The following is a 24546-nucleotide window of genomic DNA, read 5'->3' on the forward strand; positions in this document are numbered from 1 at the left end:
TGTTCAATGGTAATATACCCACAGTTAAATCAATTTGCTCCTATGAGTTCTCTAGGTGACAATGATTTACTGCCCAGCATTGACGACAAGAGGTTGTCTCCCAGTTCAAGCAATTCTCAGCAGTGCCAGGTAACAAAAAGGAAACTAAGCCTTTTATGACTTTTTTTTTTTTTTTTTACACAAAGTTCAATATTGTCTGTTTACAAGAGACATGGGATACTATCTCAGATTTTAATCTCAATGTGCACGTTTCATTTTTGTCCCAGCTATTGCCTAATCTCATGGGAGGGCAAGAGGTAGCCTTCTTATTTTGGTTTCTTTAAATCCAGTCTGCAAAGCTACTGTTATTCATACCAACTCACCTAATTTGGCTGCTGTTTTGCTGGTGTTTCCTAACTCTTCCATTCTGCTAATAGCAAATTTCTACAACGTTTTTGATTTGTCTGGATCCCCCAATCAGGCACAGACTCTTAAAAGTTTCTTGGACTCTTTGTCAACAACCATTCTAGAGTGCAGTTTTGTCATTCTAGCAGATGATTTTTATCTGCAATCCAGTACGCAAGGGGTGCCTTACCCAGTCTGACAATATGGTCAATCCCTATCTAGAGACTATGCATTTTTTACATACCCCCCAGGGAGATCTTATGAGTTCTATCATGGCTGAGTTTAACTTAGTTTCTACTTCTCCTCCGTCACCCCTACCCCCCAGTTTGAGACCTATTCTGAAGGACATGTTCCCGCATACACTGGTAGAGGTGCTGATAGTGTAATTGATTATATTTTTATTTCCTAATCTCTGGATGACTTCCTCTTAAAATTTGAGGTGATTTGGAGTCAGTCCACTGGGTGGCCATAGTCCGCTAACAGCTTCTTTTTTGGGGGGCCTCTAGTAAAGCCTGTCCAGTGTATCCAGCTGTAGATGACGGGAGACTTAACTCACATGGACCGCAACTCAAATGGAGTACAGTGCTTCCAGAGGTTTTTTATTTTGATCTTGTTAGAACGTATAAATCTGAATTAGATTGATTGAATTTTAATTCCCCTGAAAATGTAATTGTATTAGTCACAATAAGCATTCTCTTTTAGCGTGTAAACTTAAACATAATCCAATTGAATCTAGGTCCATTACATGGTCTGATGTAAAATGTTCAAGGTCTCATTGTGTCTTGCTGTGATGGCTGTTCCCAGGGATTGCAAGTGGGCGGTCTCGTGTTGTGCCTCCTACAAGAGAACCTTGGAGGAGCGCAAGAGATTGATGCGAGAGGAGGCCTGGGAACAGTTGCTGGATGTTAGTAGATAACAGCAGATATCAGTACAGGAGACAGTACTAAATTTTGGAGAATCATCAATCGCCCGTTTTTCAAACCTTTCGCTCGAGGTCTAGGTAGGACACTTCGAATGCGCCTACGAAGCACCCAATTCTATATCTAACTCTTAATTTCTCCTATTAGGAGGTCCGTAATGTTAAACAAGTGCTTCCATTGAATAAACCCTGTTCCCAACGGTATCCCATTAGATGTTTTTAAATCTAACCTAGCACTGTGGGCCCCCTATCTTATATCGTAATGCAGCTGTAAAACAGTTAATTCCCCAAGTACTGGTCCACATCGGTCATAATCCCTAATTTTAGGAAGAGTAACCACTCAGATCCTAAGTGGTATTGTCCCATTTCTTTGATTAGTTCTGTGGTTAAGATTTTTGGCCGGATAGTGCCGAATAGGCTGATGCAATGGGCCACAAATCACAGTGTTTTATCCAACATCCAATACAGATTTTGGACCGGTCTAGGGATGGTTGATCAGTATCAATCTTCATGTTATTATCAACAAATACACAGTAGCAAAACAGGGGGCTTTACACTTGGCTTTTATGGATTTGAGTACTGGATTTGACAGGGTTAATTGGGAAAATGTATGGGATATTATGCTCCATATGGGGATAGAAAGCAACTTAGCCCTTTTACCGCATGATCTTCCTTTTAATCTGATTGCCTTGGTCCAATTTGGAGCAATGGAGGAGTTAACAAAACATTTTAAGTTAAATCAGGGGGTTCGCCAAGGATGTATCCTGGGTTCATTTTTATTTACATTATACATTAACAGCCTAGAGAGGGCTCTTGTTGAAAGTGGAAAGGATATGCGTAAGACTGGACATCATACCCCCTTTGTGCTGCTCTATGCAGACAATGTTGTATTTAATTTCCAGAACAGCAATGGGGCTGAAACATTTGCTTAATTCCTTCATGGAATTTATGGATAGTGTTGATCTGAGTATTAACTTTCCTAAATCACGTTATGGTGATTGGCCCTGGGTCCAACTAAGACTAGAAGCTGTCAAATCAAAGGTAACATTATCAGTCACGTTACTACATTCCCTTATCCAGGAGTCTTTTTTGACTTTTCTATGACCTGGTCTCCTTTGTTAAGTAACAGATGTCACAAGCTTACCAGGCGCATCGCTTCTATGCTTGAATTTTCAACCTGGTTGAGGCATAAATCCATTAAGGCTATACTTGATATCTGTAAAGCAAAATGTGTTCCTATCGCTACTTACTGTAGTGCTAAATGGGGGTTTGTCAATCCAACATAATTATTATAAATTAATTATCAAAATAAATAATACACAGGGAGGGTGGAGGTATCACAGAGGTGCATCTGCATATTGAATGGTCTTCCTGGGCTGAGAGAAAGAGAGGTGGGGCACACCTGCATTTGTAAAGGCTGTGTCCTGGCCTCACACAAAGGGCTCATTCCCTCCCATTGATGTATGGAGCCTGTGCTGAAAGGGAGAGGGGACACTCCTAGAACGAGTTAGGACTGTTTGGAACCTCCTCTCCCCCTTTTGTAAAAGCTGAGTATATGTTCAGGGGGTTTCCCCCATGTTGAAGGGACACTGTGTGGGCCTGCCAGGAGGACTGTTATGCTGCAGCAAGGAACCGCCACCAGGACTGACCTGTTGAGGTTCTGGCCTGTGACCTTTTAGGGGAAACAAGGAGGACTGCAACTTCGCTTCAAGGACCCTGATGTGCTGGCCTGCTGCTTGGAATCCTGTGCGTCCCAGTGCTCTCCCAGGGCCTGCTGCCTGGTTCTCTGGCCCTGGAACTAAAGCGCCTGGGGAGCGTTAAACATCAGACTAGCACGAGAGGAGCACTTTCCCCTCTTCTGAATTAGTGCGTGGCAAGCACTTTAATTGGGTGTTATCACACAGCAAGTCAGGAGCGCCGTCTTATCTCCCTGGAGCCAACCCTTATTTGCTTGAGGCAAAGCACCTCCAACTCCTGCACGCCCTCAGGAACCGGGCGACAGCTGTTATCCCCTGTCCCAGCCGCAAGAGAGAGAACACGGCCGGGAGGACTCCCCTATTTATTCGAGGCAAAGCGCCTCCAACTTTGGCACGCCCTGAAGAACCGGGCGGCACCTGTGACTTCCTCCCCGGCCACTCACACAAGGAGAGCACGACCGGGACACGTGTAAAAGAAAAGGAAACCCCAAACCTCTAGCTCCGGAGGGATTATAGAGAATCTTGCCTGCGGAGAGGACCAGGTGAGGTCCCTCAGTCAGAGCAGGCAGCCAGTGAGTAGTCTCCAGGGAAGCCTCCTCTCCACAGCAGCATCCCAAGTGACCTGATCCCGCCAGCACAGGAGTGCTGAGTGCGGAGTGCCGATCCCATCTACACGGGGACAGTGCCTCCAGCCCCAGAGTTTTCACCACACCAAGCCAACCTTCCTTGCGGGAGACTAGCCCATGGTCTCCATTACGGGAACCAATGAGCCGGAGATTGAGTGGCCCCTGTGGAGCCTGCCGTTTCTCCGGCCCCTGAGAACTCACTGCACCCAGCCCGCCTTCATGGCAGAGCGAGCAGGCAGTCCCCTATCTATCTATCTATCTCTTCTTTAGGGGTCTTGTCTTGTTTTACTTACATATGTCTCACTCGCAAGACTGGCTGGAAACCTCAACGGAGGCCCCATCCTGCTAAGGAGAAATTAATGAATTACCTATAAAAGGAGCGCAGGAGCTCCTGTGCAACCTGATTACAGTGCTGATCCTGATAGGAACGCAACCACACTGGGGGCCAGACTGGCACGGTTTCCAAGCCGAGAATAGGGGACTTGCCAGGTTCCAGGTGATTTCTCATATATTGAGAACGTAATGGTGCGCCTTCTCCCAGTTACTGTTGTATTTTCCTGTGCTATGTAGGTCGCAGTTGGCTATTGCCTTACCCAGGGTGACGTGTAGGGCCCTTGTAATAATGTGATGTTTACACTATGTGCCTTGTTGATAAAGATGATCTATGCCAGATGGGAATGTTTCATTGCTATGTACATTCATTATGGTGTCTTAGCATTTCTAATCTTATGTTTATCCAGACAGGTGCCTTTTTAGTGATAATGACAACCTGACTTGTGCTGCAGAAAACCAGTAACCTATATGTTTCCCTGACACTTGCTTATTTCTGCAGGGTACTAGTAACCTGTATAATGTTCTGACAACTGATTGTGTAGCAGGGTATTATTGATACATGTCACGTTTGGTCTAATGATGTTTTATGCAATACAGTTTATTTTTATATAACTTGTTGTTGTGTCTCCTTTGTGGTGTATTTATTGTGTCACGTGTTGTGTGGGTTGTGCAAATGCTTTACAAATTGTATCTGGGATAAGCCTGACTGCTCGTGACAAGCTACCAGGAGGGTGAGCAGAGGTTATCTTGGGTGCGTAACTCCCTCACCCTGTCTAGAGTGGGTGGGTTCTGCCTGACTTAGGTGCATACCCAAACCAACCAGAAACCCCATTTCTAACACACCCTAAGATTCCCTCATGTCACCCGTCATCTTCAACCTCAACATGAAACCTTTTGGCCCATATGCTTTCTGATAACAGCTTTAAAGTTCACAAATATTTTGATGATAGACAACTCCATGTAAAAGTCTCCTCTGCTTGAGGCATCCGATGACTCACACACTGCCTGTACGTCATCCATGCTGGATTTCTGGATGTCCACTACCTACTTGAATATCAACCCTCCCCCCACCCCCCACCCCCAAAACAAAATCTTCTATTGTTTGCCAAGGACAACAAGCTATGAAATAATCCAAAACGGACTCAATTACATGAACCCTCATGTCTACAACTTCTATCCAAGTCACCTAGATTCACCCAGAACACCAACCTCACCCTACAAAACACAAAGAAAACAAAGACAACTTTGTACCAGGTCTCACTACGAAAGAAAGTGAAACTGTTCCTCACAGAAAGCAATTTCAGAACTGCTGTTCAAGCCCTCATAATCTTGCATGTGGATGGTGGCTATGTTCTACTCTCCAGCTTCTCACATGCCACAATGGCCTCCTGTTAAAGGCATCCTACACATGCTGCAGCATGTCTCATCCAGGGCCTGAAGAAATACAATCATATAATCTGCTCATAATGGAATTCCCCTGGTTTCCTTTGCTGGCCCCCACCATGTTAAGATACAGCTACATCATTTACAAAGCTATTACGACCAACACCCCCACCTGCCTCCGCTTACCAGCTCCAGTGGCACTCAGCACACCCACAGTCATGATGCGACTAGATCGGAGAAAAGTGTTTAAATAAATGAACATGCTTTCACCATCTTTGCACCATTTACCTGGAACAACATTCCTGTATTCATTGGGACTGTTGCAATCTGCTCCAATTTAGGAAAGAGTTGAAGACAAACTTCTTAAAGAACAAAACATTACGATGCAGTGACAACACTTCTGATATCAGAACCCAACTACCTCTCCAATCACTTGTAGACTGTGTTTTCTTTTACCCCTGTACAGTGAGCCCTTTCCTGTTTGGCTACATGTTCACTACAAAAACACCGCATAGTTACCAGCTAAAGAACTGGTTGCTGAACTCAAGTGAGCTGAGCCCTAAGGTATACACTGGTAACGGAGCCCTGGTCTCCGTTGACCTAAATACTGGAATTAGGACTTCCCTGATCTGCATCATATATTTCACTGGGATGGGGTCCTTGTTTGGGAGATGGGCGTCCAGTCCATCAATATATTACAATTTTATTGTATGATTCTGAAACTCAGCAACTGAAGCTTCAGCCTGCGAGTTATCTAGTATGATACACAGAACTGGATCCTTAGAAGGACTTGGTCCAGGAGCCCCACATCTGTGATCTGAACACAATTTTCAATCCCTTGTCCTTGGAGAAAGTTATAGGCATGATATGTAAACTCACTTGGCGCAACCTGAGCATAGTCCATAGGACCAATGTTTTAGAAAATGTGCCCTCCAGAACGTGCTAGTACCGCCCAGTTTTCTGTGTGTATAATATTTATATCAGCTTTAGGGATGCTTGTGAATAAGACTACTGTCCTTCAGTAATAAAAGTGACAAGTCAGACTCCAGACTAGTCTTGAGTCTGCTATCTAGTACTATTTCTGTGATGTTCTGTATATGAACCTGTAATCCCATCACTTACTACAGTGGGCTCTCGCCACTTAGAGTCAGGTCCCCAAAGGGAAACACGTAGGACTCCAACTGGAGTATCCAGCAGCGGCTCCTCCGCTATGGGGGAAGAGCGTCACCCCCGCCAGCAGCTGCAAACCTTTAACAATAACATGAATATGAACTATGTTTATGTGGCGTGACAGGGAGGGAGGGCCAAACCCACATGCGCAATGAGCACTCTCCAACCCGGCACTGTGTTGGCGGGTTGGAGACAGCAGGCAGAGGCTCCCAGTCTGCCTCTGAGCGCCAAGCCAGGGTGCTCCAGCCAATCCTAACGCTGCTTTCATGCTGCTAGCAGCATGAGAGCAGAGTTAGGATTGGCTGCAGGGAAAGCTGGAAGCCGTGCCTGCAAGTGGAGCCAGCGGCACGACGCTTCGCAGTAAGGTAAGTTTTTTTTTTTTTTTATGTTGGCCCACTTGTTTTGCCCCCACCCCATACCGCACAACTAGCCACAGAGTCATAACTGGGAGTACCACAGTATTAATTCCCTAGGACATTAGTAGAAAATGAGGGTACCCACAAGAATACTACCCGGTCAACATTAACTGCCCCAGGTCCCCAAGAAAAGTATTTAACAAAGGAGTTTATCTTCAAGGTTATATAAGCTCAGAAAGAATTTTTCCTCCTCCAAATGTGCCTTTCTTTTAAGCGCTACTGTTGCATTAACACGTTTTACTGCACACTTTAAATTCATAATATATAAAGGCACGCTTCAGAAATCCAACTTGTATCCTGGCGCTCAACAGTCAGATTTGTTATCTAATAAAAGGAGACTCATTTTGTCGGCCTCAAAAGCTTGCTGGGAATTCATTCTCATGACGTCCGGGTTATAAAGAAACATTCATCGTAAGCTCAGCTCTCTGCAATTATACATTACTGTGCTGCCCACATGAGCAAAGTTGAATATAATACTATAAATACAATTGATGTTGTCATTTAAATGGCGACAGAAATCTTTTAGGAATTAATAATGTCGCCTCCACACAAAAAATGCTGCTTTAAAGAAAACAATACGTGTTCCAAAGCATTTCCTTTCTTTTGCAGGTCACTACAAACTAAACAGACCAGTCTTTCAACTGATAGGTCTTTAGGTCTTTACAGCGCCATAATGTCGATACGGTTCTTCTAACTGTGACAAGTTAGTAGTAACCACGGACTAATAACAGACTAATGAAATTATTAAAACATCTGGAAAAACGGTAAAAAGACAAAGAAAAAACACCCGCCTTTTATTTCAACACATAAAAAGGGCTAAACAGCGGCATGGCGGGCTTTGCACCGGGATCACTGCTGGAAGATAGCTTGCATCTGATACTTCTTCCGAAGGCTGTAAAACAATCAGAGTCCTATGCGACTCCCTGCCCAGCGCATCATGCTGAGCTTCTGCCCCTTACTGGAAAAGCTCCTTCCTTCCCGCCTGTAGGTGGACATGGTAAGTGTGAATAAAGTCAACGGCTGCTCTAAAAGCCTCCGGCCAGCAGCGATTCTGTAGATGGAAGCTGTCTTGCAAGGAGCCCTAGACTGGTACCTTTCAATCATGCTAAATTCCTCTTTGCTGTGGAGAAGACTGCCATTTTTCTGGGAGTGCATCCACCCTCAGGCACGGCTCCTCCGTATGGGCGGAGGAGTAGGAGGAGCCCACCCCCCTCCTCCCCACCCCAGGCCATTAGCAACCGCTGCAAATCCTTTTACATGGAAAGAATAATAAACTCTGTTTATTATCCTTTCCATGTAAAAGGGGGCGGGGCATTGGGGTGGCGAGCTGAGGGGAGTGCACTGTGAACTCCCCTCAGAGCACATGTGTGTTTGGCCGGCCAAACACACATGCACACAGGGCTCTCTCCAGCCCAGCAACACGGTTGAGCAGCATCAGGATTGGCGCAGGTCAGGCTGGGAGCAGCGAGAGGAGCGTGGCACGGGAGCAAAGCAGGTACGTTTTTAAAAAATTATTATTTTTTAATTCTTTTTTCCCCCGCACCCTCCGCGCCACCCACCCCCACGACCCCTCCCAGCCCCAGTCACGCAAACCGCTCACATCCACCCTACACCCAGAGAGGCTCTGGACTTCCATCAAGAACTGCAGTCACTCATGAAGTCCTTGTTACTTCTGGTCACAGTCCAGATCACTCAGGGCTGGCCCCTCAGCCTCCTTGTTTGAGTCCTGAGCCTTGAACCTCTTAGCGGAGGGGTCTACAATAGTAGATGGTGGGCCTTGTTCCAGTGCCTCTGCAATACCGTCAATGGTCCAGTTCTCTTCAGGGACTGCATTCTCCTCAGTAAACTGGCCTTGCTTCGTGCGTGTCAACTCCTTCACGCTAGCGCAAGACGACAGCTCTAGGGAAAGAAGAAAAACATGTCTACCTTTGCACTTGGCAGTTGATAAGAGCAAGCTGAATTATTGAAAAGCTTAAATAGCCAATGTTCAGCCTGTGGTTATGTAGTTGCATTGAGGAAGGATCTCATGCCTGGGAGGTCAAAAAGGTCAAGCTCTGGAAAGCTCTGATCCAATCACTGAGGAGAGCCTTCTAAAGATAGGAGGAGACACAAGGGAAGGAACAGCCTGGTTATTAAATGGTTCTAAAACTCTGGAAACACGAAATGATCGAAGTGGAAGAGGTAAATGATGAATGTATTGGAGAAGCTTTGTTACTTAAGGATGGAGTAACACACGCAGATGGTGTAAAGTGAATCAAGAGAAACTGGGTACGGGTGTCCAGGTACCAAGAATAATCAAACGTGAAAATTGAGCTCTATGAGGTGCAGGGTCGCTGGTATACACTTGTCAATGTGAGGACAGTACAGGGAATTTGGGGAATGGGAGAGAGGAGACAAAAAGTATGTAAGTGACGCAGTAGTTACTTGAGTGGCCTTTTGGGTACACATGCAGTTTCAGATAGACACAAAAGAGCCGTTAGCCCTTCCTGTACCCACCTTTACCAATGTCGCTGACCAGGCTCCGGATATAAAAGCCTCCTCCGCACTCGACATCTGGAACAACAAAAAAGAGCAGTTTACAAGAGGTGAATCTTAACAGCATAGAAAACAGAATGACCCTTCAAAGGCCCATGTAACCAAACGCAAGGATCAAATATTGATGGGATGCAGCATAAATTATTCATCCAGCAACACGTGCTGTGGAGATCGCAGAGGCACGGATCACAAATAAAAGAAAATGGATGAGCTTATTTTAAATTACAAGCCAGGCTTCACTGAACTGTCTCCTGAACACATCCTTTCTTCGGATAGCTCCCGGCTGACGCGGCAGCAGTTTTCTGTTAACAGAGAATGTCCTGTTCTCAGAAAACATGAGGAGCTGGGGCATCAGTAACCAAGTGTTCCTGGAGCACAGAAGCGCGGGTGTGAGGCCGCTTCTCATTGACGAGTGAACCGGAACGGAACAGTTATTCAAATAGGATCACAGTCCGCCATCTTGGGGAGCCTCCACGTTGTCATGACTAACACCCACAGGTCGAGTAGCTCCAAGAACTACAACAAAAAAAAGGCTTGACAAAGCGAATAGGCCTGGCCTTGGCGAGAGTACAATTTTTTTCTGCTAACATATGGAATAGGCTTTAAAAGTAATAAAGTATAAATGCTGCCATCAAAACCTAAAAGGCATTTCAACATAACAACGGATGGAGAGGGAAGGAAGAATACGTAACCTACATTCAGTAACACTTTCTGGTGGATAACTAACCTAACTCTAGACTTCACACTCTGAGTATCAATTGGGGTCACCATGTAACTGCCACCTCTGTGAATCAACACCATTTTCTTTCTGATATCTATCTGCATCATCAGACACTAAGCCCTCAGAAAAAGACTGAACCAGAATGGAGCTCTCCAATTGGATTTGTTTTAGGATAGACCAAAGAAGTCCATACCACAGAAACAGGGATGTAGGTGGGTCGGTGAGGAATCCACTGTTGGATGGAGTTCCCACTAGGAGTGTTACCGAAAGGTTAGTAACTTGTTCTTATGATCCACACTTCTAACGGCAGATTCCTCATCTTATGAACAGATAGAAAAGCAGCACCTCCCAAGGTGGTGGGTCTGTGGAATGGATGCAAACCAAGAAATTCTGCAGGATTGAACTACCAAAGTGTCCTTCCAAATGGACTTGGGTATTCAAACTGTAGTGCTTCATTAACATGTGAAATGACGCCCATGTCACAGCCTGGCATATGGCCAAAACGGACACGCCACTTGCCAGAGCTTTGGCTCTACTGGAATGCGCCTGAAGTCCTTACAGGGGCTATTTCTTGGACAGCCCATAGCAGATCATTACACAATAAATAATCAGCCTGGAGATGGTCCATTGTTTGCACTCCTCTCTCCTTCTTCACCCCAGAGAAATCCACAAAGACCTGATCATCCACCAGGTGATCTTTCGTGCCATAAATGTAGAAAAACCGAGCCCCCTTTCAGGTGTTGTCAATTGAGTCTCTCTTCCTCCTTGGATGGATGAGGAGGAGTAAAAAAACATTGGTAGGGTAATGGACTTCTCAAAGTGCAAGGCATTACAACAAATGCTGCCTTGCTCCTTAACACCAATTTATCTGGGAAGAAGGTAGTGTACCTCTGCTGGACAGAAAAAGCTTCCAAGCTCACTAACATGATGACCTGGTGTCATCGCAAGGAGGGACACTTTCCAATGTGTGGAATCTCATGAGACAGGCATACATAGGCTATGCTAATGGAGTGCATATCAAGAATGTAAGAACAAGAATGAAGCCCCACTGGGGCATCACAAAGGGTTTTGGTGGGAACATATGGATCAGCCCTTTCACAAAATGCATCATAACAGGTGACAAACAAGGATGACTGATCAGGTAATCATAGAAAGGCTATCAGGTTGCAAAACAAGATCTTGCTGGCCTAGAGACAAGGAGAAAAGAACATCTGATAACTGAGCCTGTACTGGCTGGATGTGGAAAGGAAAAAAAACAACTCCACCTGTCCTGCTCAGTCTTAGTGGAGGGATGCTTAGCTGCTAAAAGTACATTCACCACTTCTGAAGGAAAATCAAAGGCATTCAACTGTCAAAGCTCAATCTCCAAGCACAGAGGTATAAGTTGTGGAAGCATGGAACCCTGCCCAGTTTTTGCAACATTAGGTCCTCCCAAAGAGGAAGCCAAATGAGAGTACGGAGGCTCCTGGGCAGAAGTTCTGGTTACCAAACTCTCCTGGCCCATTACGGAGCCACTAGGATGACATGGGCCTGGTCGTTCTCAATCTTCAGAAATTTTGGCCGCAGAAGTAGAAGTGAGCTCCAGTCTAACTAAAAAGCATATTCCAGCGAGGACTGCCTTGGGAACTCCAATGTGCAAAAGCTTGTACACTGCAAGTTCTCGGTGGTGGTGAAAAAGTCAAGCTAAGAATATCCTACCTCAGAGCGCAGTACCCCTAGCATTTAAATAACCTACCAGGTGTTGTATGACCAGAGAGATGCACTGATGACTCAGCCAGTTCCAGAGGTGCAAAGGATCCACAGCTCATTCTGCCTGTATGTTGCAGTACCACATGGCGGTGCTGTTGTATGTGAGAACCTGCACCCGTCCTCCCTTGATTGAGGAGAAGCTGGCTTTTAATATTTAGCAAATCATACGTAACTCTAACTAGTTGATGTGGAAATGTGTTTCTGTTGAAGATCAGAATCTTCTGATCCCCAGCTCTCCCAGATGGCCATCCCAACCCAGCAACAATGTCTTGTTAGTTTTGGGTGAGAGACATCTGCCCCAGTTCGATTGCAGTCCAGCAACCACCTCTGCAGATCTTTAGCAGTGTCCTCCATTGCTTGGATAGAATCAGAGGAGTTCCCCTGGTGCTGAGCCCACTGAGATTTGAGATCCCTGATTCCACAGCAGAGCCCACGTGCCACTTTCCAGGGTTGACTAGTAGGATATAGGAGGCCCAGATGCCAAGAATCTAACTCAGATTCATGTCAAGAGTTGAAACTTTAGGCTAACACCCCGAATATCCTGGCCTCATTGAGGTAGAGGTTTGGCTCTAAAAAAACACAGTGTACACGGTGGTTCCAAATTACCCGGAGCCTCTGCGAAGGAGTCATGTGTGACTCTGGCACACTGATGGAGAATTGCAGCAATGTTAACAGACTGGCTGCAGCAACAGGTGGTCCATGACCTTTTTTTAGGAGAGCCCGCATTCAGTAACCAATTGATAAGGTATGGGAAGACTAGTGTTTCCAATCTTTGATGATTGGCAGTGAACATCCCTATCACTTTCCTGAATACCCAATGGGCGTTGGTAAGGTCAAAGGGGAGCACCAAGAACCGAAAATGCTTGTGGCCTACTTTGAACTGCAGGCATCCTCTCGGGGACTCCAAGACGGGGCTGTAAAATTGGTTGTCCTGCAGGTCCAACGCCACCATCAAGTCTTGTGGATACAGGACAGATAGATCTTAGGTCAGAGTGAGCATTTTGAACTAATCAAGGAAGAAGTTCATGAGGTGGCGATCTAAAATAGGATGAAGTCTTCCATCATTCTTTGGCACCAGGAAGTAATAACCAGTCCTGACTTCCAAAGTCGGCACCCTCTCTATATGACCTTTCTTCAAGCTTGGATTGCTTTTCAGAGAATGGATAAGTAGCCCTCTGGAAGCTGTTGTAGAGTAGGTGGGCATGTTTGGAGAGGGAAAAAGGTACAGAGCAAAGATAAGGTGTAGCCATGCTGGACAAGTTGAATCAACCAGTCTGATGTGATGCCTAGCTACCTGTGGCAGTAATAATTTATTCAGCCTCTGACTGGGTGACAGTGTGCTGCTGAGGGAAAACTAAATAGAGGGTTTGTGTGGGAAGGGGCCTGGAGGGAGGGAGATGGAAGGAGAGGAATTGGGTTGTTCGTTGCCCCTCGGGCCCTGAGATTGTTGACTGGATCCCTGACTTCTACCTTAAAAGGCTTGGGAAGCCTATTGTTGATTATGCAAAGTCTGACAGTGATGTGACAATACCTTTGGCGAGCCACCCTGCAAGGCATAACGAAGTGGCTTACAACACATCTCACCTTCATGTGTTCCACCAACTTCTGTCTTCATGAGTCCTCATGGAGTTGAGCTATTTCACAGGTTATACAGACCAACAGGCTCCAGATTCAGCATACAAGAATAATCTTCGTATTCAATAGAAGTTACAGTCTCACGTGTGGGCTGAATTCACAATGTTGCTCACTCCCTATGGATACCTTTATTCTTCCTCAGCTCTTTCCTATGGTCCCTCTTCTAAAACAGTCTGACCCATCTCCAGTGCTCTATGTATAATGCACAATTCTTACTGCTTCTGTACCAGCACAGAGAAAGCATAAATAATGGTGGCTTCTGCTACACCCACCAGTATAGGCAATACCTTTGAGTAATAATGCATGGCCTATTTGCCTATGTCTTTTGTGGGCTGTAGCAGGCAAGGACTGGCAGGCAACATATCAACATTACCATATGCATTTGTGGCTTGCATGTTGGGTTCCTGATCTGAGCTCAAAACTCCACCAGCATCATATGTTGTCAGTCTTTTCATGCTTAGAGGCCAAAGAATCTGAACATCAACAAGGATGTTACGAGCACAGGGAGAAAAAAATATTCTTGCGCTAAGCAAAAGTCCACATCTATCAAAATCCCTGTATTTATAGTTTCAGCTTAAATATGGCACTCTGCTGCACATTCAGAGGAGGCCAGTCTGTGTGCAGTTGGGTCTTTTCTTTGGTGACAATGTAAAGCCGAAAGGTCTTTTGAGAATGGCAGTTTAGAAGATCTCTCACTCTCTTGACATGGGCACGGTGGTCAAAAATAGTAACTTTCCAAAAGAGAATGTGCATACGAACGGATCACACATTTATTCAATGGTGTCTAACCTATTCCTGGAAACGTGCTGGCTGTCTTTATGGCTGCACAAAACACTAAACTGCTTTCTTGTCTTACACATTAAAAACCTTTATGAACAACTTAATTGCCAACAACAAAAGACAGCGGTCAAACAGCCACTGAATATGCCAACCACTCTATGAAAAATTGAACACCAATCATTTTATTATAACATATAACACATCATTTTGCCTAATACAAAATGTGGATTATATGTTTAACAGAGAACATGGTCGTCATGTCCTACTAGAGAGGAATACATCCACTGTCCTGTGCCAGATTAAGTAGGTGTTATCAATGCCTTGAACAGGTACCTTGCTCCCATGTAAAAAGCAGAAATCACAAGTAGAAAACAACACACACACTTATTTGCACTTCTCAGTTCCTGGTCTCATGGATAGTGCTTGGTTTCTTTCATGCCATTGCTGGCTCCTAGTCCCAAGCTCCATTCCCACGGAATGACAGACCCCTGCTTCACACTTTGGGCACATTTACTAAATGATAGAGCAATCCAGTGTAGCAACTAAAGTTGGTGTGCTGTGTTGCACCATGAAGAGAGAAAAGGGCAGAGCCGTATCAACAGGCAGGTATGGTACTGCTGCTCTCTTCCCCAGTGTTTGTGCACAAAAATGCTGTAGAGAGCCATGAACACACCTTTGCACCATAGATTAAAGGTATGTGTGATGTTTAACATAGGTTTTTGAACTGGAAGGGTACTATTCTAGAACAAAGTCCTACACCTACATAAACTTTTTAACTTTTCTCACTATGAATGTGTGCTGTACAGTGCAGCGTACGTGCAATGTGTGAAAAGTTAGGATAATTTAAAAGATGTTCCCAACCTAATTGCTACCTCAGAAGGCATTATTTTTGGAACAAGGTCATGACTAACCGTTTTGGTAGCTAGGGCTTGACATCAAAAACGATGGGTGGTAGTGCAGAACGCCTGTGTACCACCCACTGCACACTGTTGATGTAAAGCAGCACAAAGTGCTGTCTACATTACTTTAAGAGCTACTTTATAGTGTGAAAACGTTTGCACTTTGCACTGGTGCAAAGTCTTGATAAGTCTGCTGCCTTGTCTTCAATTATAAGCTGCCTAGAATAATCCCCATTATTTCCTTGTCCTAGAAATACCATTACCGGTAGTCCTGATAATTTCTGGGCTACAGAAATATTACGGATTGCAAGTCTTCAGAGAATAACATATAGGAACCTGTGTTTCTATACCGATTCCTGCATGTTTGCCCATTGTGATTCCATTTTAGTAGACAAACTCTGCATGTGAAACAGCACAGCTAACTCAGATGGGCCCTGTAAATGCAGTTTACAAGCCACTCATAATCGTGGTTTTAGTGTTACGAAAAATGTAGGACTGGAGTTGAATCGTCAATCCTGCAGTGTCTGGGCAACACAGTAAGTGTACCTTTGGTGCTAAATCAAGCAAAAAAAAAAAAAACCCTCCCACATACCCTTTTTAAGCAGTAAGAAATAGCAATTTTTGCAGCATTGCAGTGTTGCGTGGCTACCATGCCCAAGCTTCCAAGCCAATTCATCTGCTTCGCTAAGGCTGGATGCACCATGCAGTCTCTCCTTCATGTCTCTCTCGCCTACCTCTGGATGACTTTTTTTATTAGGGTCGAGCCTGCGATTGCATGCACTAGCGCATGCCTGTCGCTCGTGAGACTTTGTAGTAGTTAGAAAAGGGCTCGTAGTCCCGCCTAGGTCACGTCAGTGTCTTTCGTTGGTTCGTGGGCTTGCCTTTTAAAATCTGCTTGCTTTCATTAGTATAAAGCATGCATGCATACGTCATGCCTTTTCCGGTGGGTAGCCCTCCTCGAGCGCAGCGACCAAGTACTGAAAACATACGAGGTTCACTGTTTTCCATCTGGTTTGTGGACTACTTTTTCTCTTTTTTCGCGGCGCGATCTTGCTCGGCAGAAGTAAAGCGATTTGCATGACATCGAACCTGAGACCGTTTCTATTTCCATTTCTTAGCAGCGCGATCGCGCTCGTTTTTTCCCACTCAATGAGGCAAGAAAAGTCCGGTTGGGAGTTTAGAACTGCTAACAGCTCCAACTCGGAGAAATGCGAGACCCGTTGCATTGCTAACGCTTGGTATAACCTGCGACTGTGTAACCAGGCCACCTTTTTCTGTTGATCGCTCTTTGTGCTGTCTCATTGTTGTCTCTCAGCCGTGTCTTTTCAAAAAACTTTCTCTCGTAGATGGGCCAGCTTGAAAGGGCCCGTTATGTGGACCATATTTATGGCTCTGTGGGCCAAGACAGGCCCAATCAAACTAGCCCACACACTGGCGATTTCAATCTGGCCAGTCTGACAGTGCAGACCGCAGAAGGGAGGACCCAACTATGATTTTGCTCTGTACTGTCCTCTGCCTCCATCCTCTATATTTTCCTTGCACTTGTCATCTTTTCAATCCTTCTTGTCTCACTCTCTCTTGTCTCTGCTGTCTTCCCTCCAGTCTCTATCCCTCGCTCACTCTCTCAAGAGACATTTGTGTGCACAACTGTCTCATTCCCACCTTTCTCGTTCCAGCCTGTCTCCCTGAAGTGGCATACAGACACTGAATGCCTTTCCACAGGCCAGCGACAACACATTCTACACTTTGCAGCCTAGTTTCTTTCTGCCTGTAAAAAGGTTACGGCGCTGGCGCTTCTCTGACAGGGGGCCACAGCTAGACAGAAACTGCTGTTTCTTGTTTGGACCTGCCATGCCATTATTACAGTGCCGCTCATGCAACAGAGTGAGCTCAGAGAGCTGGGGACCTCACAGCTCTCGGGGGCTTGCGTTACGCCTCTGGTTTGAGGTGCCTCTGCTGGCAGCCCCCCGAAAGGGACGATACAGCTGTGGGCACTGCCCTGTGCGGGGCTAGGTCGAGAGAGCAAGCTGTTGCTATTCAGCTTTTTGAAGCACTCCAACACCGTGTCTGCCTTGTTTCGAGAAAGACAGGTGCTGTCTTTGAGTGATTATATGAATGTCACTCGAGAAGCCTGCGGAGTGCATGCAGGCTGGTAGAAACTACCCAACCCAGACGGTCAGTGGAGTCCAAGCCTGATCAGATTAATTATTTTGCTGCCTCCTGGCCATCCTGAATAATCTGTTGAAGGCTTGGTCGAAGGTCACCCCGGACACCCAGTAAGATGTCCGCCACCAAAGCTTGCATGCGAATAAGACCCCTGCAGGCAACTTGAGTTTGCCGACCCCAGGGCAAAACTAACAGACAAGAACATGCATGTCCCAAAAGCATTTGCATTTGGACTCTGGCGCGGTAGGAAAAGCGTTAGGATTCAGTTGGCTGGTGGAGGCAGGTGTAGCGCCGCCAGAGTAGGCCTATGTCTCTTGGTTGTTTGGTAGTTGACAGGAGGGCAAGATCCTGGCTTCAGCCAAAAGCCAAAAGCGTGTCTGTCTACACCTCAATGAATGGTAGGAGTGATACTAGAGAAGTCAGCCCTCTATAAGAAGGTCTCCCTTTGCTTCCATTGAGGGGAGTTGGAGGTCAAGTACTTTAGTTGCTTGTCTGATAACCATAGAAAACGAAGCAAACTCTTCTTTAGGGGGGCAGCTAAAGAGTTTGTTTTGGTGATGTGTCAAAGCCACTGACCTCTTGCAGGTTAAGAAATCTATTTTGTGTGTGGCATAACTGTCATTGAATTGATTGTGTTATCTGGCTGGTAAGAGCATCTATAATTCAGGGGAAGTGTGTCTGAATGACATTGAATTGTAGAAGACATCGAAGTGGGTGCAACTTTCCCCCGAAGCTGCATCAGATTTGCTCCAGAGTATGAGGAGTATGGTTCCTTCCTCCCACGTAGGCACAGCTGCTGTAAGCTTTGAAGCACTGGGCCCTGGTGCAGTTCTCTGCCCCATAGGGGAAGTCAAAGCATGTGTGGGTCACCTAGACAGGCAGGTCCCGGGATGAGGTTGAGAGGCACAGATGGCATCGGGGAACGATCCTCCAGCAGTAACCAAAATGGAGGTTTCTCGGATCTGCTGGGCCTGAAGGACCTCCAAAGGGATTTGGAGGTATACCGAAGATGTGCAGCAATGTTTACTTGAAGGAATGAAGCTGCTGCAGTGTCACCGGAGGACCTGGAAATTTGGGCTGGATCAGACTAGGTACATGATCATTTTTGAGGTAGGGGATCAAAACCATGACGTTGAGGTACTCTGTTGTCTATGTGACTTCTCCTTGTGAGAGTGGCAGGGAGAAGGGAAGCCGGGAAGCCATGTTTGGTCTTCTTGTGCAGGTTTTATTTTGACTTATCTAAGGACTTTAAATGTAACCACAACATCTCTCAGGAAAAAGAATACAGAGTTTTAGAATTCGACCTGGACTGGGCCTTTGGAGTCTACATACTGTGCTCGGTGATAGAGTTTGGCCTCACTGTCCAGAATGGCCTTTAGATCCATCCGAGCAGTCACCGCACAACTTCTAGTCATGCCTTGACACCATAGACCCACCTTGTAAGTCTTTTAAAATGGTAGGTGAATAGAAAATTGACCATTTGTGAAGAGTGATGAATTACAATGACTGTATGATGCCTTCAGTGATGTCACGAATGATGAGTGATGTAAAATGTGATGTTATAAGCAGTGCACGCGAGTCTTAAGTCACAGTTTACTCAGTAAACTAAATGTTTGAATTTCAGTAATTTGTTTTTAAAATATTTTTTTTATCTTATTTCAACAGCGACCAATAATATAACTTTAACATTTGTTTTTTTCCCCAGTGACTTTATTTTTTTAACATAAGCTAACACCCAACTGTAATGTCACTTTTACTTTTTTTCCCCAATGAATGTTGTGTTTTTTTTAATGTAAGACAAAGTCTTAATACCATACCTGACTATAATGTCACTTTAACCAGTTTTTTTTTTCTACGAATCTCTAGGATATTTTGATTATATTCAGCTAACCCCCAGCTGCGCACGGCTTTTGGCTGTGCGCAGCAAGGGATATGACTGCAGGGCCTGGCCTCTGGTCCTGGAGTACTGAAACTGTAGACAGGAGAAAAAAATCCTTTGGCCGATCGGGTAGCCACATTTTCAGAATTTAGGGTACTGCGTAACTACAGCAAGACCAACTGTCCAGATATACCTAACTTTTCAACCTCTTCAAGACCAACCTGGGCAACTCTTTAAACATGAATTTCCCGAAAATGGATGAATATTTACACCACATCAAAAAAGGGCACACTTTGTGAGTAAAGTTATAACTTTTTGCCAAGTTTGGTGTAAATCCTTTCACCCTTTATTTTTCTGTGTTGGAGAGCCAAATTTCCTATGGGAATTAACATGAAAATCAATGTTTTGGGTCCCCTGTTTTCTTGGTCCCAACTTGACAGATGGACATGAAACTTCCCAGCAAGGAGCTGAGATGGATGACATTTTCTTCTTGTTCATGCAGATTTGTCATACAAAGCCAACGTTATTAGCAAAACAAATAATGTTCATCCTATGGGAACTGTGACCTAATTAGAACTATACAGTAGCATCACCACTAAGTGATCTTAATATTGTGTGAGTTATAGTTTCCTTAGGTATAGTTAGGATCTGAATTTACTCACACAAAACCATAGAAATTCAGCAGTTATAGTTATGGATGGCTCAAGTAACTAAAACCCCGCCATGCACAGTTTTCTCCTAAATAAGATTACTGCAAATGTTAGATTGATGATATCACTGTTATCAATAAAAGCACTGAGCGATGTAATATATTCGGCAATTAGCAGAGAATGGTGAGTTATAGTTACCTTAGGGCATCACTTATAGTTACTTGAGCTAACCATAAATATAACTGCTGCACTTGTATGGGTTTGTGAGAGTGAATTCTGATTCGAACTATAACGTCCCTGTAATCTTTGTTTTTTCAGTGAATTTCTAGGTTTTCTTAAGGAAAAAGTAATTTTAAATTACTACATGTACTACCCAACCCTGTGCCCCGCACAGCCTTCATCCATGTGCAGCAGGTGTTGGCCGCAGTGCTTGGCCTTTGGTCAGGCCCTGTGGCAAACCCCATATAACTACCCAACCCTTCATGCATAGGACTGAGTGGGTCTATGAGTGTGTGCATAAGTACCTCAGTGGGTCTGTCTGTGGGTGCATGGGTCTCTGAGTGAGTCTGTGATTGGGTACATGAGTGTCTGAGTCGGGTCTGTGAGTGGGTGCGTGAGTCTCTGGGTCTGTGAGTGGGTGCGTGAGTCTCTGGGTCTGTGAGTGGGTGCGTGAGTCTCTGGGTCTGTGAGTGGGTGCGTGAGTCTCTGGGTCTGTGAGTGGGTGCGTGAGTCTCTGGGTCTGTGAGTGGGTGCGTGAGTCTCTGGGTCTGTGAGTGGGTGCGTGAGTCTCTGGGTCTGTGAGTGGGTGCGTGAGTCTCTGGGTCTGTGAGTGGGTGCGTGAGTCTCTGGGTCTGTGAGTGGGTGCGTGAGTCTCTGGGTCTGTGAGTGGGTGCGTGAGTCTCTGGGTCTGTGAGTGGGTGCGTGAGTCTCTGGGTCTGTGAGTGGGTGCGTGAGTCTCTGGGTCTGTGAGTGGGTGCGTGAGTCTCTGGGTCTGTGAGTGGGTGCGTGAGTCTCTGGGTCTGTGAGTGGGTGCGTGAGTCTCTGGGTCTGTGAGTGGGTGCGTGAGTCTCTGGGTCTGTGAGTGGGTGCGTGAGTCTCTGAATGGGTCTGAGTATGGGTGCATGAGTTTCTGAATGCATCTGTGAATGGTTGTGTGAGTGTCTGTGTGGGTGTCTCAGTAGCTGTGTAGAAGGATTCGGCCACAAAGGAACATCACCTGCCGTTTTATCCAACAAGTGTCAACAGTTTTGCACAAAATGTCTACCCAAGTGGAGTTCTTTCTTCCTTCTTGGGTAAATGTCCAGTATGTATTCTACACTACAGCTGCGTAATGGAGCACAAGGGAATGTCACCAGTGACCTTGTGCAAGTTTTGGCAATATGATTGTTCCTGGTGCGTCTTTATCCAGAAATATGTGATAACATGAATCCTCCTATACAGAGGCCAACAAGACTACAAAGACGTAAATCTCCACCAAACCAAGATCCTTCCTGTTATCTATATGATGTAAGTGCTTTTATGTTTTGTGGAGATGTTCTCATATTCCTCGGATTTAAGAACACGCCACCAAAAATCACCAGGAAGCACACGGGGGATTTTTGGTATGCTCTCCATCATCCTGGCCAAAGGCGGGAAGACCATTCCATACTACTAAGGGGGAAAGTGCGGAGCCAAGTGGGTGGAGATTCAAGGTGATTTGCACATTTGCATTCTCGTAGCAATATAAAGAGAGAACCATGGACTCTGCTCTCACCATGAAAGGACAAGAGAGAACCCACTCATCACAGTCACATACAGATTGCACTTCAATAGATCAATAATTCATTCACCTCCATGAATGATTTCAGATCATTTTTCAATATGGAATTACTGAGAAAACACACTTAATGGAGGGGGGGGAGGGGGGGGGGTGCATGCCCCCCTACCCAGGTCAATTTCGGCCAAAGGGACACCATCCTCTAGAGTTTGGCCATGTCTTCTGGGTGCCCATGGGGTGGGGGGGGAGTCTCAAAGCACCTGCAGTCCCAACCGGCTCCCTGTGTCCTGCAGGAGCCAGCATTGCTACTGCACATAGGAAGCTCCTGGAAATGTAGCTCCCTGTGTGCAAGAATAATCTTTTCACCTCTTTCTCTGCCCGATTGTATGAGGGCACAGAAAGAGATGGAATCTCCACTTCCTGAGGGTGGGATCACCGCTAACACCCGCTGGAACTGGAGTGTGTGCATTTGATTGGTGGGAGCTGTCAAAGCTCACGCCAAGCAAACAGCTCTGTCCCAGAAGTGGGCAACCCGGGATATAGCAGTAGCCGGCCATAGGTGGTGGTCCCCAGGGCCATTACTGACTCCAGGAGGGGGGCTGTACAGCCCCCCTCCTTCTATTTGCACGGGTCAGCCCAGGAAGGTGGGGATCCCTGGGGCTGAGAATGGTGCCAGAGGGGGCCGACGCCTACTTTAAAAAAAAAAAAAAAAGCCCCATGGAGGTGGTGGCCCCTGGTGTGCTGGGGGAAAGAGATGAATCTCCCCACCTAGTCAAATTATTTATAGCCCTGCAGAGGTGGTTGCCCCCAGGGCTGCGGGGGGAATGGGGCTCCCGGGCCCCCTGCATTATTTTACTCTTATTTGTCCCAGATAGGTGACGGTCCCCATGGCGGCAATAAGCCCTGGGGGGGGGGGTGCCCCCTCTCCTTTACCTTAGCTCCTAATGCCCCCAGGACCTGGCCTACTTGGGGTCAAACAAAAGAAAGAGCCCAGGAGATTGCGTTTAAAAAAAAAAAAAAAAAAATCAACTGATCTGGCTGCAGATTCTTCCAAGATTTATAAAACAAAAATGCTTTTGAACCCTGGCGGAGACCCTTAGTGACCTCTCCACCAAACCTAGGGGCTCAGGGTGGCCAACCATGGCCCTTTTTCTCTTTTTTAGTTTTTCTGTGTGACTCAGCTGAAGTCGAGTCCCAAAATGACTGCCAACAGGTCCTTGTTGAGGTGTCGGCGGCCAATCAGATATCACCCTGGGGACAGCTGGATCCGCGGAGGATCTGAGTCCCCAGATATCTATATTTTTTAACCTCCAATATCTCTAAACCTACTTAACAGATTTACACCAAATTACAAAAAAACACAATATATGGAACATGATCTAACTTCCTGCCAAATCTGGTGAAATTCAATTCAGCAGTTTGGGCTGTAGGAGTGTCTAAAGACCCCATAGGTAAATGAACGGGGAAAACAAGTTTTGGGACCCCCCCCCTTTTTCTCGGCTCCTGCTTGACAGATCACTCCAAAACGTTCATGACAGTCGCTGTAACGACTAAAGAATACCTTTTTAAAATGTTGTGACAATTCATCAAGTGGCACCAAAGTTAATGGCAAAACAAAAAACGCTCTACCTATGGAAACTAGATCCTAACTATAACTACCTACTGATGACCAGGAGCAGTGCAAGACACCGTTTGTGTTCATCAGGCATTTCCGTTGGGAGACACAGCAGTGCCAGCCCTGGCAAAGGATGTAATCTTAGATGCAGGATGTGCAACAGTGTGGGGAAGACAGCCTGCCAGTAGGCCAGAACTGAGGGACAAAGCCAAGCTAGATGCATGAAATCAGCCCCCGTGGTATCCATCACACACATTATGAGCTCGCAGTTTATATTGATACAACTTAACTGGGGTGTAATAAAGCCAAAGTGCATAAGGCGAAGTTTTCCATTATGCCTGCCCAATGCTTAACTGATATGGATTTCCCCAGGGCCTTCTCCATCGAATCCTAGCCCGCTTGTCACTTGGGGGCATCTAAGTTTGAGTAGAGGCCTAGAGGCGAGAAAGAATGTGGTGAGGAGAGGATGCCATGAGAAAGAGGGTAGAGGTCTTATACTGAACTGGAGTATTCAGGAAGTCTGGGAAAGAGTCTCAGAGTTACGCACGTATTTCGAAAAAAGGTGACTATGTCTAATGTGTCCAGTGGGTCACTCGTGCTGGTATTCTGTCACAGAACTGCTCACCAAGGACAAGATGACTTATCTCAGTCATGCCCCACCGCAATACCCTCTGGGTGGATGCTCTCTCCCGCTATATAGGATGAAGCTGGGAGTGGATGATCAGCTGTTTAGGGGAGTAGAGTGTTCAATGACCAAGACTAAGCCTGCGGGCAGACCCAAGCTTCCTGCGTACATGCAGCCCTGTCTATTTCAACTCTGGACTGTTGCGGAGCCTGCCCAATCAAGGATGGGAGAAGAGTGGGGTGTGCCTCATTATGTTTGGGGGTGAGATGCGTCAGATAAGGGAGAGGCCTAAGCCAATATTGTGCAAAGGAGGCTTGCGCACAAAGATAATAAAGCTTGAAATCTGGAGGTCCTAGACCTCCCCGATCGTAAGGCAGTGCCAGGGCATCCCAATTAAGTCGAGGCCGCCCTCTTGCCCCAGCGAGGTGTATCGTAAGAGATCAAAGGGCAGGAAAACAATTACAAGGTGGAGGAATAGGTATGTTCATAAACAGATAAAGCAGATTCGGGAGAACAATCATCTTCATATTAGCAATACACCCCATTAAGTAGAGTGGAAGTTTGATCCATCCCTGGACCGGATCTTCTAGTGCAGATACTGCAACTCT

At 45.9% G+C, this 24546-nt stretch overlaps 1 protein-coding gene across 1 annotated transcript in view; it reads right to left on the reverse strand.

Annotated features, from left to right (window-relative positions):
• Positions 1 to 7699: 7699 nt before the first annotated feature.
• TRUB1 (TruB pseudouridine synthase family member 1) overlaps positions 7700 to 24546 on the reverse strand; it is a 188229-nt gene continuing 171382 nt past the window's right edge. Inside the window, exons 7-8 of the mRNA XM_069239276.1 lie at positions 9425 to 9481; positions 7700 to 8827 (exon numbers count right to left, since the gene is read on the reverse strand). Coding sequence (XP_069095377.1) covers positions 8595 to 8827; positions 9425 to 9481 — 290 coding nt within the window. The 3' untranslated portion in view covers positions 7700 to 8594. The remainder of the gene's footprint in view (positions 8828 to 9424; positions 9482 to 24546) is intronic.

This window comes from Pleurodeles waltl, chromosome 6, assembly GCF_031143425.1.
Source record: "Pleurodeles waltl isolate 20211129_DDA chromosome 6, aPleWal1.hap1.20221129, whole genome shotgun sequence".
Taxonomy (NCBI): Eukaryota; Metazoa; Chordata; class Amphibia; order Caudata; family Salamandridae; genus Pleurodeles; species Pleurodeles waltl.